Source organism: Zonotrichia leucophrys, chromosome 1 (assembly GCF_028769735.1).
Source record: "Zonotrichia leucophrys gambelii isolate GWCS_2022_RI chromosome 1, RI_Zleu_2.0, whole genome shotgun sequence".
Taxonomy (NCBI): Eukaryota; Metazoa; Chordata; class Aves; order Passeriformes; family Passerellidae; genus Zonotrichia; species Zonotrichia leucophrys.
The window spans coordinates 33,497,648-33,514,399 of NC_088169.1; the positions used below are offsets into that span (position 1 = coordinate 33,497,648).

General features: G+C 37.7%; 1 protein-coding gene across 1 annotated transcript in view; it reads right to left on the reverse strand.

The window, feature by feature from the left end:
* Positions 1-269: 269 nt before the first annotated feature.
* The window catches only part of OCA2 (OCA2 melanosomal transmembrane protein), a 182,747-nt gene continuing 166,264 nt past the window's right edge, over positions 270-16,752 (reverse strand). Inside the window, exon 25 of the mRNA XM_064715016.1 lies at positions 270-488. Within this exon, the coding sequence (XP_064571086.1) occupies positions 401-488 (88 nt within the window). The 3' untranslated portion in view covers positions 270-400. The remainder of the gene's footprint in view (positions 489-16,752) is intronic.

The following is a 16,752-nucleotide window of genomic DNA, read 5'->3' on the forward strand; positions in this document are numbered from 1 at the left end:
ATAGCTAAATATATTGACAAAGAAAAATGAAGCCCTAAAAAGAAATTACTGAACATCTGCTATTGTGAATGAGTTTTTCATCTGTGACTATACTCAGATTGTATCAATGCAAACTTTCAGGCACAGCATATTCCCTTGAGATGGTTCCTTTTTATCTGCACACTAATTGCATTCATAATGAAATATATGAATTCTTTTAATTTTGATTGTCTAATTCTTTATATTGTTCATAAAACAAAAGGTTAAGAATGACCGTATCTGATGTTTATGCCAACAATCATTTTGATTGATACCATATGTTGGGATTTTACACATCTTTTTCCTTTCATATGTGTTCTTAACATTCTGATATAAGCTAAACATAAGGGAAAGCTTATCTGAGTCTTGAAAATATAAATTACTAGGAGTTCCAACCTACTACAACATGAGCAACAAGAAGATAGCACATCCCAATGGTACAGGACACGATCATCATGGGGAAACCTAACCTGGAACAACAATAAAATAAAGCAAAGATTAATAAAGATACTCTAGTTTGCTCTCCAACCAGTTTACAAAAAGGATAATTTGAATTATCCTACACATTCCGAGTGAAAAATATGTTTATACCAATACCAAAAGCAGAGATGTTCTGAGCATATAACTGTATCATATTCAAACTCACCTTTCTACTTCCAACCTTAGAGATACAAGGTCAAAATTCACATGGTTTCATTAGTTTCAGAACATCTGTTCCAATTTACATTGTCTCAGAATCTTGCATGCTTTGCTCTTTTGGCCTTTTTCAAGTTTTTCCCATGCACACAACATGCAATTATACAGGTAAAATAACAATTCTTACAAATTATGCAGCATTAGAAATTACTTTCAAGCTGCATCCCTTCAGATTAGGCGTGTGATCCTGGTATGGTGCTTTATAACACAATATTGGATCAAACCCATTCAATTGTTTCCCTGTTGATCTGAGCCACATACAGCTAGCACTCCTGTTTCATACCTCTCACCATGTCTAACAGACTTGAGTATTAACAGACTGCTGGAAATAAACCCCAGGCACTTGTAAAATTACTAAAACCTTACTGCTCTACCCAAAAAACTATTTTTTTTCACCACAGGAAAAGATTTTCTGACAACACCCAGATTTAATACATCTATTTAGAATGACAAATACAAAGAGCAGAGACAGACAAGTGAAAAGGATGTTGTGGAGCTGGCCAAGTCCTGATGGCTAAATCTGCAGGTCTTTCAGTTATGTGAAAAAGAACTGTTCTGAAACTCATTTTTGTATGATACCAGGAGTCTGTGAAAAAACACTGCTGTGGTCACACTATTTTATTTCATGTTACAAAATCACAAGGAGAGCTGAGATATCGTCATGCCACAAATTATACCCTTATACACTTTCTTTTACCAGATTCAGACAACAGTTTTCATAAAACTCAGAAGAGCACAGCAATTCTTCTGAAGTTCAGCATTTTATTAATTCCTTTTCTTGAACTATGATCAACTTACACATCTGGGTATATTAATTCTCCCTTTTTGCCTTACTTTGCCCTTAGGAAGTTACTTGAGCCTTTTCCCATCTGCCATTACTGACAGAGTAGTAAGAGATGACCATTTTGTAGGGGACAGGAGGACGTTGTTCATTGTTCTCTGAGCTTGGTTGAATGAGCAGCTCCTTCCCTAGCAAGCTACAGATAGAAGAGATGTCTTGGGGCACTAAATGTGGCCCCCACTTCCTCAGGCTAGGAAGCCCTTGCATAAAATGAAAACCAAACTTCCCAATTGCTCATTACCATCTGCTTCTACCTTCAGCTGCAACATTACCCTAAACTCATGAGACCCTCATGGGATGTTTCTTCCATTGCTGTTTCTCTGGAAAGCTGACTGGCAGAGACATAGATGTGACCAGCAGATCAGAAGTGCCCTTAACAGTCACTGGTTTGAGTTTCTGAGAAAGGAATTCCAGCAGCAGGGAAGGTCACTGCAAACACGAAAATAATCAGCCCTAGCCTATAAAGTTTGTAGAATAACTGGGAAATTTATGAACACAAGCACTCTAAAAAAAAATGTGGGATTTAGGAAAGAGCAAGTTTGTCCATAATGCCAGCTTCATGGTCACTCAACTCAGTATGGAAGTGTGCCCATCTCACACACCTACAGAAATAGATTCAATCCAAGAGATGAAAAGGAAACCCCTGCAAGACAGAAAATGTGCAAAGAGACCATCAGACAGACAGATGATCTCATTTCTGTGTCCTTGACACCCCTCTGAGGAAGTTGGCCTGGCTCCTTGTGTACAAGAAGTGTCCCTGTGTCCATCACCCAATATTGCCTGCTAGATCTGCCTCAGAAGGACAGTCACCACCATGCCTGGCTCCAGAGGCTTTCTTCATCATCCCTCTAGGATTTTGGACCTGGTGAGCTGGCCTTTTCTTCCATTTTGGCATCAGGCATCATTATTGCTCTTCTGGCTCTGAAAGCATTGATGTTAAGTTGCCATTTAGACTTGAGGAAAAAAATTAGATTAGAGAGAAGGGCCAGCTGAGTCCAAGAGGTGAATGGAGAAAGGTACAAAAGATTGGTAGAAAGGGTTAGAGAATTGCCACAGCTTTCAAATATTTCCTGAAAAGTCTGAAATTCATTTGAAGGATTTTTTGGGAAGTGGAAGGGGTTTTTTTCTTATGAACATACATAAATATACTGCAGAGAATTGTTATTTGTTTTCCAATCCAACTGATCAGATCCTTGCTTTTGAATGACTCGTTTCTTGAAAGGGCTGAATCACTCTTCAACAACTAAACTATGATCAAGCTGATTATATTGTAAAACAGAAGAGCTAATGCTGCTCCTGGAGCTATTTTAGGAAAAAGAACCCCAAAAAATAAATAAATTAATTTCCTGGCTAGCCAGCTGTTTTGCAGACCCTTCCCATTCTTCTGTCAGCCAATCTGATTTGTGACATCGCCTAATCTCACTTAGACAAAAGTGTCCTGATGGGACAGAAAAAAGCAAACCCAGCAATGGCTATAGGAATAAAATAGATTAGCTAAAACTCCCTTAGTGTACATATATATAAAACTCCCTATACATCCTTTAGTATATTTAATGAATGCCCCCTCTGGCTCTATCTCCATGACAGGCCAGTGAGTTGGAGATTGCTGTAGCACACTTAAGAGCAGCAGCTGCTGTTGGACAGAAAACATAGATCTCTTGACCTCACACTTGGCAAGCAATGAGCTGGCACTGGGAGGATTGGAGACAGAGCAGATCTTAGTCTGTATTAATGCCACCGAACAAACCTCCCTGGAGAATGCACAGTAGCTCAGCAATGAATGGCAATATGATGCCTTTGTAGAGACTGGCAGGGGGAAGAAAGCATCCAAAAAGATTCAAGGGCTACTTGACCACTGAAAACAGAGCAAAAAGATTTGTTCAAACCTGGAGCAGGCACGTGCAAGAAAATGGATTAATTATACAGGGCCACATGCAGGAATTGGGATCACACCCCCACTGTCACAGTGCCAGTCAAATGTGCAGCTGGAGCAGAAGCAGCTGGCCTGGGGAGGAACCTCATTGCACGTAGTGTGGATGCTTGCATAGGGCACAATTGCAAAGCTGTTATTCTCATTGCATGGGCAATTACCCCACAACTTGGGGTCTGAATTTCAGGCTCACTGGCCTGAGCACTAATGTAATTGGATCAAATTCAATGTGGAATTTGTGTACCAGAGCGAGAAGAGATAAAGGCAGTAAGTATTAGTTACTGCAGAGTTAATAGAGTCCTTGAGTATCATGGGATCATGCTATTTACATTACCCATTGCTCTTCCCCAAGGTACAAAAAGTTCCTGTCCCAGGCTACATATGACACAATATACAACAAATGTTTTCTTTAGTTATATGAGGTCCAAAAATGCATATTAAATGATGTAAAAATTACTTCCAGCCACTCTTATTTCCAGCATACCTCTTGGAATCAAAAAGGGCCATGTCATTCTTTTGCTCCTCTCCAGGGAAAAGGATCAGTGGAATTAAGAAGTTACCAAAACCTTTTGTGTTCTAGAACTTCAGATTTATAAGAAACACTAATGATAATATTTGCATAAAAATACATTTTTGCATCCTGCACTGCACTTTCCTTGTCTCTTTCTCTCTGCAGACAGGGATATACACAGAGCCTGCAAGGCTCAAAAAGTTCATCTTGGCACTCTGCAGCCAGCTGAGGGAGGGTTTACCACTGCAGAGAGGAAGCAAGGTCAGATACAAGAAAGGGAAGGATGTCAGGACTCAGCAGTCACCCCCTTTTCCCCCTCCTCCCCTTCATATTAGAGACTTACATGGAAAACTCCTATCTAAATGAAATTGCCCAGCCTAAATATACACAAAAAGGAGATGTTAGCTCAGTGTGAGATAGTGAGAATGTTTCAAGTGAGAGCCCCAGGGACCTGTCTTGGACAAAGTTTTACTTATTAATAACTTCAATGATCCAGTAATGAAAAGCTTGTAAATTGTCCCATTGTGGGAGAGATGTCAGACTCTGTGGAGAGCAGAATTCAGCAAATCAAAATGAGAATTTGAAATGAACAAAATGAAACTCTGTGGAGCTAAGTGTGAAATATGTATTAGAAATCAACTGTGGGCATAAAACTGGCAAGAGAAGTGAACCTTTTTGCTGGAAATGACCTAGATATTTCTAATTCTGTCTCACTGCAAGATTTCTGGCCCTGTATTTACTTGGAAAAAGGAAAACCACTGTATGATTATTCTAGGAATAAAATCCATTTTTAATAAGTTTCTATGGAAGTGAATATTACAGTTTTCTTAGGTTATAAGTTTATCCAATATTATTTGCTAAATAATAATAGTGAAGCCTTTGGGGTTAGAATTGAGTTTTCTTGCACAAACTGGTATCCTACATTACCTTGCAGCTCTATTTTGTGATGCTTCAAGAGCCAGTAGGACCCAGTATGTATAAGACCCAGGTTCATTGCCCTGTTCTGCTTGATTTTGTACACAAAATTCAAGATGTTCTCGTGCAATAAAACCTTGCCTATATGCACTACCTTCATTGACAACTCGTAACTTGCACAGCCTGTGCATCCTTGGGGAAATCTGTGGAAGGAGCATGTCTCTTAAGAACCAAGGAACCTTCAGTGGATTCTCAGTGGAAAAACAACAGCAGAAATCGCCCAAGACCAAACCACTGGCAGACTGGTGGTAGACAGGGGTAAGAGTTAAAAAAGAGTTAAAGCTAATTTCAACTTGTATTTGCAATTTAACGCAAAATTTAAATTCAACTGGTAGAGTTTCATCAGGCTTAAAATTTTAGTTTTTCTCAATTTGTATCAGTTTCCGCAGGTTTTACAGAGGTTATAACCTCAGCTTTTGCAGAAACAGACAGAACCTGGACAGATGGCGGACACTAATTGAACATGAACCATGAACTTGTCTTTGCAACAAGGAAGGCTAATGTTAATTTGGGATGCATTAAGAAAATATTACCAGCAGGTCAAGAGAGGTGATTCTTTCCCTCTATTCAGCACTGCTGAGGCTACACCTGGAGTGCTGGATCCAGTTTTGGCCTTCCCAGTAAAAGAGACATGGACATAATGGAGAGAGTCCAGTGAAGGGCTGCAGTGATTACAGGACTGGAAGATCAATAATACAAGGAAAAGCCTGAGGGCTGGATCTGTGCAGCCTGGAGAAGAGAAGGCTCAGAGGGGATCTCGTCAATGTGTATAAGTTTTTGAGGGGATTGTCTGAAGAGGACAGCACCAGGCTTTCCCCAGTGATGCCCAGGGAAAGGGCCAGAGGCAGCACAAAATGAAACACAGGAGGTTCTGTCTGAACATCAGGAAATGCTTTGTTTTTTACTGTGTTGGTGACCAAGCACTGACACAGGTTGCCCAGGGAGATTGTGAAGTCTCCATCCTTGGAGGTATTCAAAAGTCATATGGATATGGGCCAGGGAAATAGGATCTAGGTGGTCCTGCTTGAGAGAGGCCCCCAGAGGTCCCTTCCAACCTCAACCACTGGGTAATTCTCAGACTTTTATTTGTTCCTCTCTTATTCAACACAGGATAAGTAGGCATTATCTGCACACCTGAAGATTGACATCTTATCAGAAAATACTTAATGAAGAACAGAGGACAGATAATTCTTCTCAATCTTGGACAGTCTCTCACTTTCTGCAGTGTTTTGCTCTGGAATTCTGATAAATACAAACTCATTCTTAAAAGAGGATCTAAAAGTCTCTGGAAGCAGCCCCAAAAAAGAGATTCAGGTGTGGACATGCTTAGGATATACACAAGGTTAGTTCTGAACAAAAGGAAAGTTACACATTTTAATGAAATGTCATAATTCAATTTGCAAAGTAAGTAATTTTCTTTTCAACAAAAGTATGTAACCACAAGATTCATCCTATGTTTTCTTTCCCTTTCTATCTATGCAGATTACGTTCTGAGTGCCCTATCATTTCAATTGTATCAATTGAATATTCCATCATTGCTAGTCTTTGACATACTGATCCAGTTTATCTGAAAGGAATGTATGGACTTTCCTATCATCTTAAAGAAAACATATTCAAAATGTTTATCATATACCCATGACCCCTTCAAATCTAGACACCTGTTGTAGCTCAGAAAACAGGTGGCTAAAATAGCAAGTGATCATTAAGTTAACGTTAAATTACTGTGAATTTCATATAGTCTGAAATTACATAAAATTACAGTGTAGTTACCTACTAGTTACCATACATAGGAGTTTCTGTGAAATTTAAAATACAGAACAAAACCTATAATTCTATATTCATCTGCTTGGTAAATTTTTAACAATTTCTCATTATATTCTATCTGTTTGAATCTATGCCAAGATTTTCCATAGAATTACTGCCTGGAGTAAACTTAAGATAGGGAAAATCAGATCCTGAGTGAGAAAATAGATAAGTTCTATCTAGAATATTCTCCTAGAGGTGTTTGGCTCTTATAGTTATATGCAGAGTTATATGCAGAACAAGCAACAGGCCTTTCCTTGGCCTTTCAGAATTCTGATTACAGAAAGAAAAATTTCAGACTTTTATTCTGAGAGAATAGTTGTTCTGCCAGCTCCACCTGGCAGTTTCAAATGACTGTTAATACAATATTTGTTGCAGTCTCTATCTAGGTCTCTGTGGTGCAACTGAGATTAAATATAAGACTGTCAGAATAAGTGAGTCTGATACTTATCTGAAGCCTATTCATATATGGTAAGTTAGTAGCCAGTAAGAAAAATAATGAAAAAAATTGGAAAACACATCACTTCTAGTAAAAAAAATACTGTAATTGACAATTTAAAAATCAGCAAGACAATTGTTAGATGACAAGGGTATCTCATCTTTCTTTTAAAAATAGATATACTATTCCAATAGAAAAATGTGAAATCTTGCAGACAGCCAGGGAAGAGCACAATCTCAAGTACAGAAAAAGACCTGAACACACAGAATTAGGGGTAATATTTTACTCAGAAAGACCAGCATAATACAGAAAATTTGTCTGTGTGGATCCACCTAGATGCACATAATGCACTTTGGTCAAACAATCCCATTCAATGCTACAGGTTTGGGAAAGAGTGGCTGGAAATCTACTCTATGGAAAATCTGCCCTCGTGGCTGATCAGTAGCCACTGAACATGAGCCAAATTGTGTCCAAATGGCACCTTGGCCTGTATCAGAAATCGTGTGGCCAGCAGGACCAGGAGCGTAATTGTGCCCCTGTGCTGATGAGGCCACACCTCAAGTACTGTGTTCGGTTTGGGCCCCTCACTTTCACAAGAAAGACATTGAGGTGCTGGATTTTATCCAGAGAAACAGAGCTGGGGATGGGGCTGGAGCACAAGTCCTGTGAGGGACAGCTGAGGAAGCTGGGGTTGTCTAGCTTGGAGAAGAGGAGGCTCAGGAGTGACCTTATTGCTCAACTACTACCTGAAAGGAGGTTGCAGCAAGGTGTCAGTTGGCCTCTTCTGGGCAACCAGTGATAGGGCAAGATGAAACAGCCTCAAGTTTTGCCACTGAAAGTTTAGGTTGGATGTTCAGAACAATTTCTTCACTGACAGGGTGGCTAGGCATCGGAACAGGCTGCTCAGGGAAGTGTGGGGTCGCCACCCCTGAAGGTGGACTCTGCAGTGTTAGAGTAATGGTTGGACTTGATAATGTTCAGGGTCTTTTACAAGCTAAAGGATTCCAAGTTTCTATGAATATTAGGGGAAGGTCTTCTCTATAGACAGACCAGTTCATACCTTACTAAAGAAGTGCAACATGGCGTGATAAAGCGTGACAATTCAAGATAATCTGTTAGTGCTTTTTGTGACTTCATGTCACCCTTGGATCTATCATCACATATTAGCAAAGTATTTGCTCTCCAAATCTTTTAGGCAGACCCAAAAACAAATTTTATCCTCAATTTGTGGCTTCTGGTTATGAAATCTTCATGCCATTCTAAAGTCTAGGAAATGCAAATGTATGTAATTAGTTCAGCTTCTTGGGAAAGCTATACTTATTTCTCTTCCACACATCTGGGTAATGAGGTGTGGTTGTGAGTCTGAGCTTAAGAAGATTAAAATCATCATGGCCAGCTAGAAGAGAAAATCAATGAAGTACATCTTGTCTGACAGCACTTGCTCTCATGAATTGTTTGAATGATTCTGATACAAATATTCTACTAATGAGATAGATTATACAAAACTAGTGAGGTTCACTGTGCAAAAATGAATGCATTAGGACTGTTGAAATGGGTTTTGCAATATTTGCAGTTACAGTTTCTGTATTTTATGAAACACTTAACATATTGTAAACTCACTTCTGACAATTATATGCTTTTCTGCCTTGCCAAAAGCAAATTCAAGGCTTAAGGACATTTTTCTTAAAATACCTTTTTATAGCTCAAATCTTCCTGCTATAGAAATGTCACATGAAATAAAACGTTTTGCATGTTTTTAAAACAAACTGTATCTACCCATTTTTTTAGACTACAATGCATTTGTATATGGTTTAAACAAATCAAGGATAATGGGTATGCCAGAAATTTACTGTGATTTATTTTAGTCCCAAAATGGTTCAAATTAAATAACCTTTACTAGCTCATTATTATCTTGATTTTTCTTAGCAAGGATTCAGGAGAGGAAGTTGCTGGAATGTTATTTCCATTAATGTCCTTAATTCCAACTCTCACAAATGGTATCTTGGGGCGCTTTTCTTAGGTTTTGTTTTCTTCCAAATGGACTCTTTTATTTTGGTTAAAGCACAAGATAAAAGGAAATTACATTTTATGGTAGAGATTAATCAGCCCATTCTTTAATAATTTCATCAGAGCACACTCAACTATTTTTAAAACCCTAGACTTTGTTAAAAAGCCAGATGTTGCATAAAAAGGAGTATGTTCCACCCTGTTCCCCTCTTTTTCTCTCCACTTTGTGATTCCCACAATGCCACACAATGTAATAATAGAGAACTCGTGTACAGAAGTTCACCAGGACAAAGGAGCAATGTAATTGCATTTTGAATTAAGAAGTAAAAGGATGTTTCCTGTGCACTAATGATTATTTTTCATTATGAATTCAGCAGATGCCTCCTGATAAAAGGCTGTTAATGATGTAAGGCCAGTAAACTTTCCACCACAAGTCCTACAGGCTGTGCAGCCTAAGAGAAAGAAGAGAGTGGAGATTTTCATTCCAGCAGGGTGCATTTGGAGGCTTCCCTCCCACCCACCATGAAATGTTAACCAAAGGTGAATGAGGGGGCAGATGGAGCCTCACAAGCCCTCACTGCCATCATGGTGCACTGCAGTGCACAGGCCTTTCTGCCCCAGAGGAGCCACAGATTTGAGCTCTTATCTGCTCTTTACAGGGAAAACTTTTATAAATAGGTCTAATTTTAAGCGCACTACTAAACTAAGGTTAAATTAAATGAATCCTATTCTAAGTGCATCCATTCTACAGCATGTTAAAGCTCCCATATAAAAAGCATTAGAAAAATAAATAATATATAAATATACCCTCTGGATTGCCACAGATGTATTTACCAACATTTTTTAAAAGATGAAAGAAAGTCATAGAATCATAGAATGGTCTGGGTTGAAAGGGACCATAAAAATCATCTAGTTCCAACTCCCCTGCACTGGGTGGGGATAACATCTCACTAGACCAGGTTCCTCAGAGCTCCCTCCAGGCCAGCTTTAAGCACTTTCAGGGATGGGATATCCACAGCCTCTCTGGGCAATTTGTTCCAACGTCTCACCATCTTCACAGTAAAGATGTTTCCAATATCTAATCTAAGCCTGCTTTCTGTTTAGAGCCTTTATGGTCTTGTAAATAGTATCTCTCCGCCTTCCTCATAGGCTCCCTTCAGGTACTGAAAGGCCACAACAAGGTCACCCCTTGGAGACCTAACAGATGGAGAAGATGGAAAAAGTATAATGTGGGAAAGTACCACCAGCAGGATGATTAAACGTGGGCTTAGCTACACGAGCAGTTCACAGCTATTGTAATCAATCAGGCAGAACTGTCACAGCCTAATTGTTACAGATGGCCGACTTAGGCCTTAAGGCACTTCCAACTGATAGGGCAGAGCTTGAGAAAGTCCAATTCTCAATTCCTAAAAGTGTACTACATTTTTAGAAATTAGTTGAGAAAGACACATTAGTCCTGGTGTTGTCATCTAACCTATACCATCATGAGTGACACTCAGGCTTGTGTTGGGAATGGGAATTAGAGTGTGTGAAATGAGGGAAAAACAGAAATAAAAGCACTGGATTTTTTTTTTTAATTATGAAGATAATATTTATATTTTCAAAAAGTGGGTGAAAACTAAGATGCTTGCTACACTGATTTCTACCTACTCTTCCCACCTTTGACTCTGCAGTGGAAGAGAAGGATTTGTACTCCAGGAATGCAAGCATGCAAATGGGCCTACACTTAACTGAGAACAGAACACAGGAAGGTAATAAAAATTCACTAACATGTGAGTTGTGTAGGAGATGGCCTGGGTCAGCAATTTACACGCAGGTTACACCCAGGTACCCTAGTCTTCATCCTTTTTCTGTTTTAGTCCTTTGAACAGCTTGGACAGTCAAATAATTGATTTAAGTTTAATCAAGTGATTCTGAACTGTTCCTAAGTCCCACCAGAGAAACACAAAATTTACTTTCTAAAATATCAGGATTATTATTTCAGATATGTTTAAGATATTTTCCGTGTTAGTTTATTTCTCTAAATTTGGCCTTTCCAGCTAAGGTTAACAGAGTTTTGAATTTTCTGTCTTAGAAAGAGAGGGTACAGTAACACATTTTAATGCATTTTTACTGTAGCATTACGAAAAAATCTGAAACAAGCTAGGTATTAATATCCTTACAGTACCAGAGATGGAATATGAGTATTTATTGAATGGAATATTTAGGGGGTTTTTTCTCTTTACCTTTAGAAAATCTATTATTTTGATAGTTTCCATAATACTAGAAAAACAATTTATCCATATGATGACATTTATTTTGAACCTCCAATAAGTTTTTGGTTTATTATCATCAAGCAGTAAAGAAAATAACAAATGGCTTAATAACAAACACAGAAAAAGAAGAAAAAAAAAACCCAACATAAATACTTTTAAAATTGTTTAGTAATATTTAGTAATATATGTCAAACAGTACCACAAAGGAGAAAAAAACAAACACAGAAATTCTCTAGCCCAGCACTCTTTTATAAACCTTCTTAGGAATAATCCTTTCCTTTTTCTTTACTGGACTTTTTTAAGATATGGAATAAAACTGAAACCTTACAACAAAAAACAAGCAAAAAAACCAAACAAAGAAAACCACAAACAAACAAAACTCCCCAAGAACCCAAACAAACAGCCCCAAAGAAAGCTCCCCAAACCAACAAAATTTTATTTATTTTCCACGAGTGAGTTTTGTACCTCCTCTCATAAAAGCAGTTCTTAGTCACTATCAATTTAAAACCACTCTCATTACCTAACCACTGTTGCTTTAGCCTATTGAGCTGCTATTTTTCTGTTCAAAACTTTGGACCAGCCCTATTTAAGTAACCTTCATTGCAGCTGAAAAACTGAAAGTAATGATCAGGAAGTTAGAAGTCAAATGTTTTACTAGTGCTGTTTACATTAATGCAGTACCCCGAGTGTAAATATAATCAGGAAGATAAATTTTTTTAAGTTATCAAAATTCACTGCTAAGTTCAAGCAGCAAAAAAGCAAGGAATACAGTAAATACTACCACATCCTTCGTGTGAAAAATAGTGTCTAGTTTACACAAGAAAATAAAAATCTATTTTCTCTTCTATAAAAAGCACTAGTTCCTTCGAGCTGCTCTAAATTCAAATGCATTATAGTGAAAATAATGTAAACAGTAAACCCTCCTTTCTTCTGATTGTGCTGGGAGACACCAGCATAGTCAACTTAACACATTATCCAGCAGTAGGGAAAATCACTTTGCTAGTTCTATTAAAAATATCAAATTATTTGAGAAAATTAAATGCCTGGAAAATTATATTATGATGTGACTCCAAATGCCTGTATGATGCTTTGGCAGGAAATTATAAACCATTGGATAAAGCAAACTCTAGCTGCAGAAAAAAAATATTATTTTCTCATAAGACGGTTTATTAATCACTGTATAAATGGCAAATATATATAAGTTTCATACTGACAGTGTTCTCTAAATTTCCCACATTTCATATCTCTTTCTTTCATCTAAGTTATCTTTTTGTTTGGATCTCTTGCAAATTGTTTTGCAAAACAGTGTTTGGAGATACAGAATTTCTCCAAGCAAGTATTCTCCAGCCAGCACTGAATAATTCTGGTAATTGCAAAAATACCCTATTTAATTAGAAAATAATTTTCTAATTTCAACAATGTTTGAATAACACTCTTGTTCAGCAACTATAGTGACTGTCTAATCAAATTGAGCATGTTGTAATTAACTAAAATTTTGGCATTTGATGAATCTGAATGAAGCTGAAAAAAGTAGGAATTTTTGGGGGAAAAAACAGCAATTTATATCAGAACATAAGACATTGCATATTTGAGAATTTAAATATGTATTACTCAATACAAAAATACTGTGTGTGTACTTTATAAAATCTCCCAGGTGACACAGAAACAGAAACTAAGTTAAGGCAGTTTGGCTTTTTTTCTCTCCAAATCAAATAACAAAAATCATGTAAATGAGCAAGCACTTCACTCATTCTTCTCTTCTTAGAATCACCTCTGATTGCCTGGACTTGTTCCCTTCTCAAACTCCCTTTTCTCCCTGCTCTCACCAACTCAAGCCCTGTTCCTGGGCACACAACTCACACCCTGAAGTGAATGACCTTCCAAGAGCTGTTTCTCTCCAGAGACTACAGTGAGAGCCAAGTATGGAAATAAAGATATCAACACTGTAGAATGGAAAAGTGAGGTGAGATGAATCTTGCCTTTACTGACAAGCAGCTCCATCAACATCAGAAAATAATGAAACCTTATTTCCTATCTATTTGTGTCTTAAGTTTGATTGACTTTCTGTCTAGGTAGAAACCTTTCTTCTGTAACATATAATGATGCAAACCTACATGGATTTTTTTTTCAGTGTGTAACGAAGTGTGGCCTCAGACTGCTCTTTCCCTCAGTGAGAATATAAATAGGGTTTCTTTCCTCTTCCCAGCCACTAACTTTGATGACATTTCAGGGGTCTTAATTATACTTGAGAAATAAAGCCTCCTATCCCCACCATTCTCTCCCCTGCCAAAAGTGTTTGAAGTCGATAAGCACATTCATAAGTTATTAGGTGGAAAACACAGTGACACATTCACAGCATTACGATTGTACAGGAAAACAGAGGAAAAGTTGGGCTTTGATGGAAAGAAAGGAACAAAAATCTTTTCAAAGGGTTTTTTTTTTTCTGAAAAATACTTGCTACAAGGTGAAAACTTGATATGAATCAAGAAGGATTAGAGCAAGGGACCTAGCTTAGCATGTGCTTCCATGACATAGTTCTAGTCTCCAATTTAATCAGAGTACTTATAGGCACGGGAAGGTAACAGGGAAGAGAAAGAAATGTGAAGTTAAAGTTTGGCATACATTTTGAAATTTCATGTAATTCCTAAGGAAGTGTTAAATTATATAGGAAGACTAAAATTCTGTTATTAAAAAAAAAGAAAAAATATTATTACAATTTAATTTTAAATTACAATATGATTTGATTAGTGCACTGCCATTGATACCACCACAGCATATACTTCTGACCTTAACAGGAAGTAGAAAAGTGAAGTTCCATTTACTGAAATAGTTTTAAAAGCTGTAAGACTTAATGAATAATCTCTAACGAAGCTCAAAGGCTTTAAGATTTTAATCTGTTTACAACTCAGATGTATACCTATCAAACATGAAAACATTACTAGAGTAGGGAATAATATATAATTATGGCTCAAAGCAATAATACTTCTGCATGCAATTTTAATTCTGAACAGTTACATATTCTAAATACTGTTCAGAAGTCTCACAAAGCCAAAAATTAATATTCCATCAGTGTACCTTAAACTTGAAAACTCCAATTATTCTTATGATGAAGAATATCTGCCAACATGTAAAGAACAAGTGAACTATTTGCATGCATTGGTTGAAATTATTAAGGACTAAAAGTGTATTTGCAGACTTTTTGCAAAGGCAACTACATTATTAAGTTTGCACAAAATATACCGTGCCCTGGTAGTTACAATGGAAATAAACAACTTGCATGAACGTCCCTGTAGTAATTTATTTAATGATAAGCTTTAGCACATATTTAGTGTTTCAAAATCTTCTATGCATTGACATACTAATAGCTAGCACTTCAGAATATACACTGACTAAATATACTTTGTGCCAGAAGAATATAGTCAGATTTGTAGTACAATATTGAAAACCTGGGGTAATCTTAGTAACAATTTAACTGAGGAGATACTTATTCTGCAGTTTGAATAGAACAATGAGACACCACCGATGGCCATGCAAACGTGAGAAGTGATTGAAGACTTCACCAACAGCTTTTTGAATGTCAGTATACCAGATACAAATCTTCTTTTCCCAGGTATGCATATACATGCATTTCTGGCAGAGAAAGGAAATTAGTTCATGCTCTAAGTCAAAAATCTCTGTGGGGCCAATGAGAAGGATACACATTACTTTTTGCCTATTTCTCCTTGTAAAGAGCATTAATCTTGTGCAATATTCACAGCATCTGGTGGCATCAGCTCCACAATCTAATGCAAACCATGCAGTTTTCCTCTGTGTTAGTGTATATATATCAAAAAGGTTTTTCCTCAATAAGCTGTAATGTAAACTACTACAACCAAGAGGAGATTTCATTTCAAGCCTCAGCTTGGTCCCCTTTTTCTTCTTCTGACAATGACAGAAACTTTAGAAATACTTGATAATAATAGAACATTTCATTTTATTGCCAACAAAATCACTCTCACTGAAGTCCCCTCCACTGACCTCTGAAGTGAAGGTAGAAGCAATGTTCCTTTCTCTTCCTCCCAGCAAGCCACTGGTTTTGACATGTCTGCCTGTACTATTCTTGGCCTTGGAGGCCTCTTCTTCTTCCACTTCTCCACTGATCTCTTTTCACATTTATGTCACTGTATCCTCTTGCGAAAGCGATGCTCTTCTTGACCCTCTTCTCCTGCTTCTCACTCCAGATAATTTCACCACAGACTACATACAATTCAGCAGTCTCCTGTGCTGACAATTCACTGATCTTGTTCTCTCCAATTAATCTAACCTCTCTCTCTTCAAATCAAAGTTCAGTCCATTCCTCTGCCAGGTCTTTACTGATGTCTAGCAATCAGTTTACTCTACATGCCAGCCAGCTCCATTCTCTTTGGTTTTCACCCCTGCAAATCTTTCCATTAATATCCTTTTCTCATAGCACTATCACTATACTCCTTATCCTCACATATAATTTTAGTCCGTTTGGATTCACATTTCAAGTTACTTCTAAAGCTCTTACAGATTCGTTCTGCTTAATTGTTTCTTCCTGACTATTCACATAACTAAAATGCTAATTTATGGCTCTCCTAGACCTGTTTCCCAATGTTGTTTTCTTTGACTTCAAGAAATACCAAAGATTATCTTCCAGTTCCAAAAGTTTGGTCATTGCAGGATACTCTTTCAATCCCTTCACCAGTTCTCTTCTTACAAAAGCACAAGCATTGTCAGCTTACACAGACTAGTACTCCACTGTTTATTGAAGGTGCGATGTTTCCAGCTGCATCCTGGTGTTAGCCCTCATCACCATTTTTTATATTTCAAGTTAGTAGCTTACTCCCCAAAAGCTTCCTAGCACTGATAGGGATGCCCCAATCTGCCTGCAAAGTCACCTTATCAGTATTCTTCCACTTTGTTTTGCCCTGGCACTACTGACAGTACCAGACATCTTTGCAGTTCAGTATTACATTTCTTTGTGTTTCTCTCTCAGATGGACTAACATCACTGAACTTGGGGTGTCCAAAGCCGAGGCACTCTGAACTGGGCAGCAATCTGTGCAGCTATCAGAAAGAGATATGCACATATACACATATGAGCACTGAGATCCCTATTTGTCTTCAGATTAACTCACACATTTTTCCCAGTAAGTCATCTAATAAAAGAATTTACTTCTTTCTACAAACCTTGTGCTTGATATGTCCTTTAAACATGCAGCTACACCTCTGTTCTCTAAAGAGAACAAGCACAGGATGACAATGGAGTTCTCAC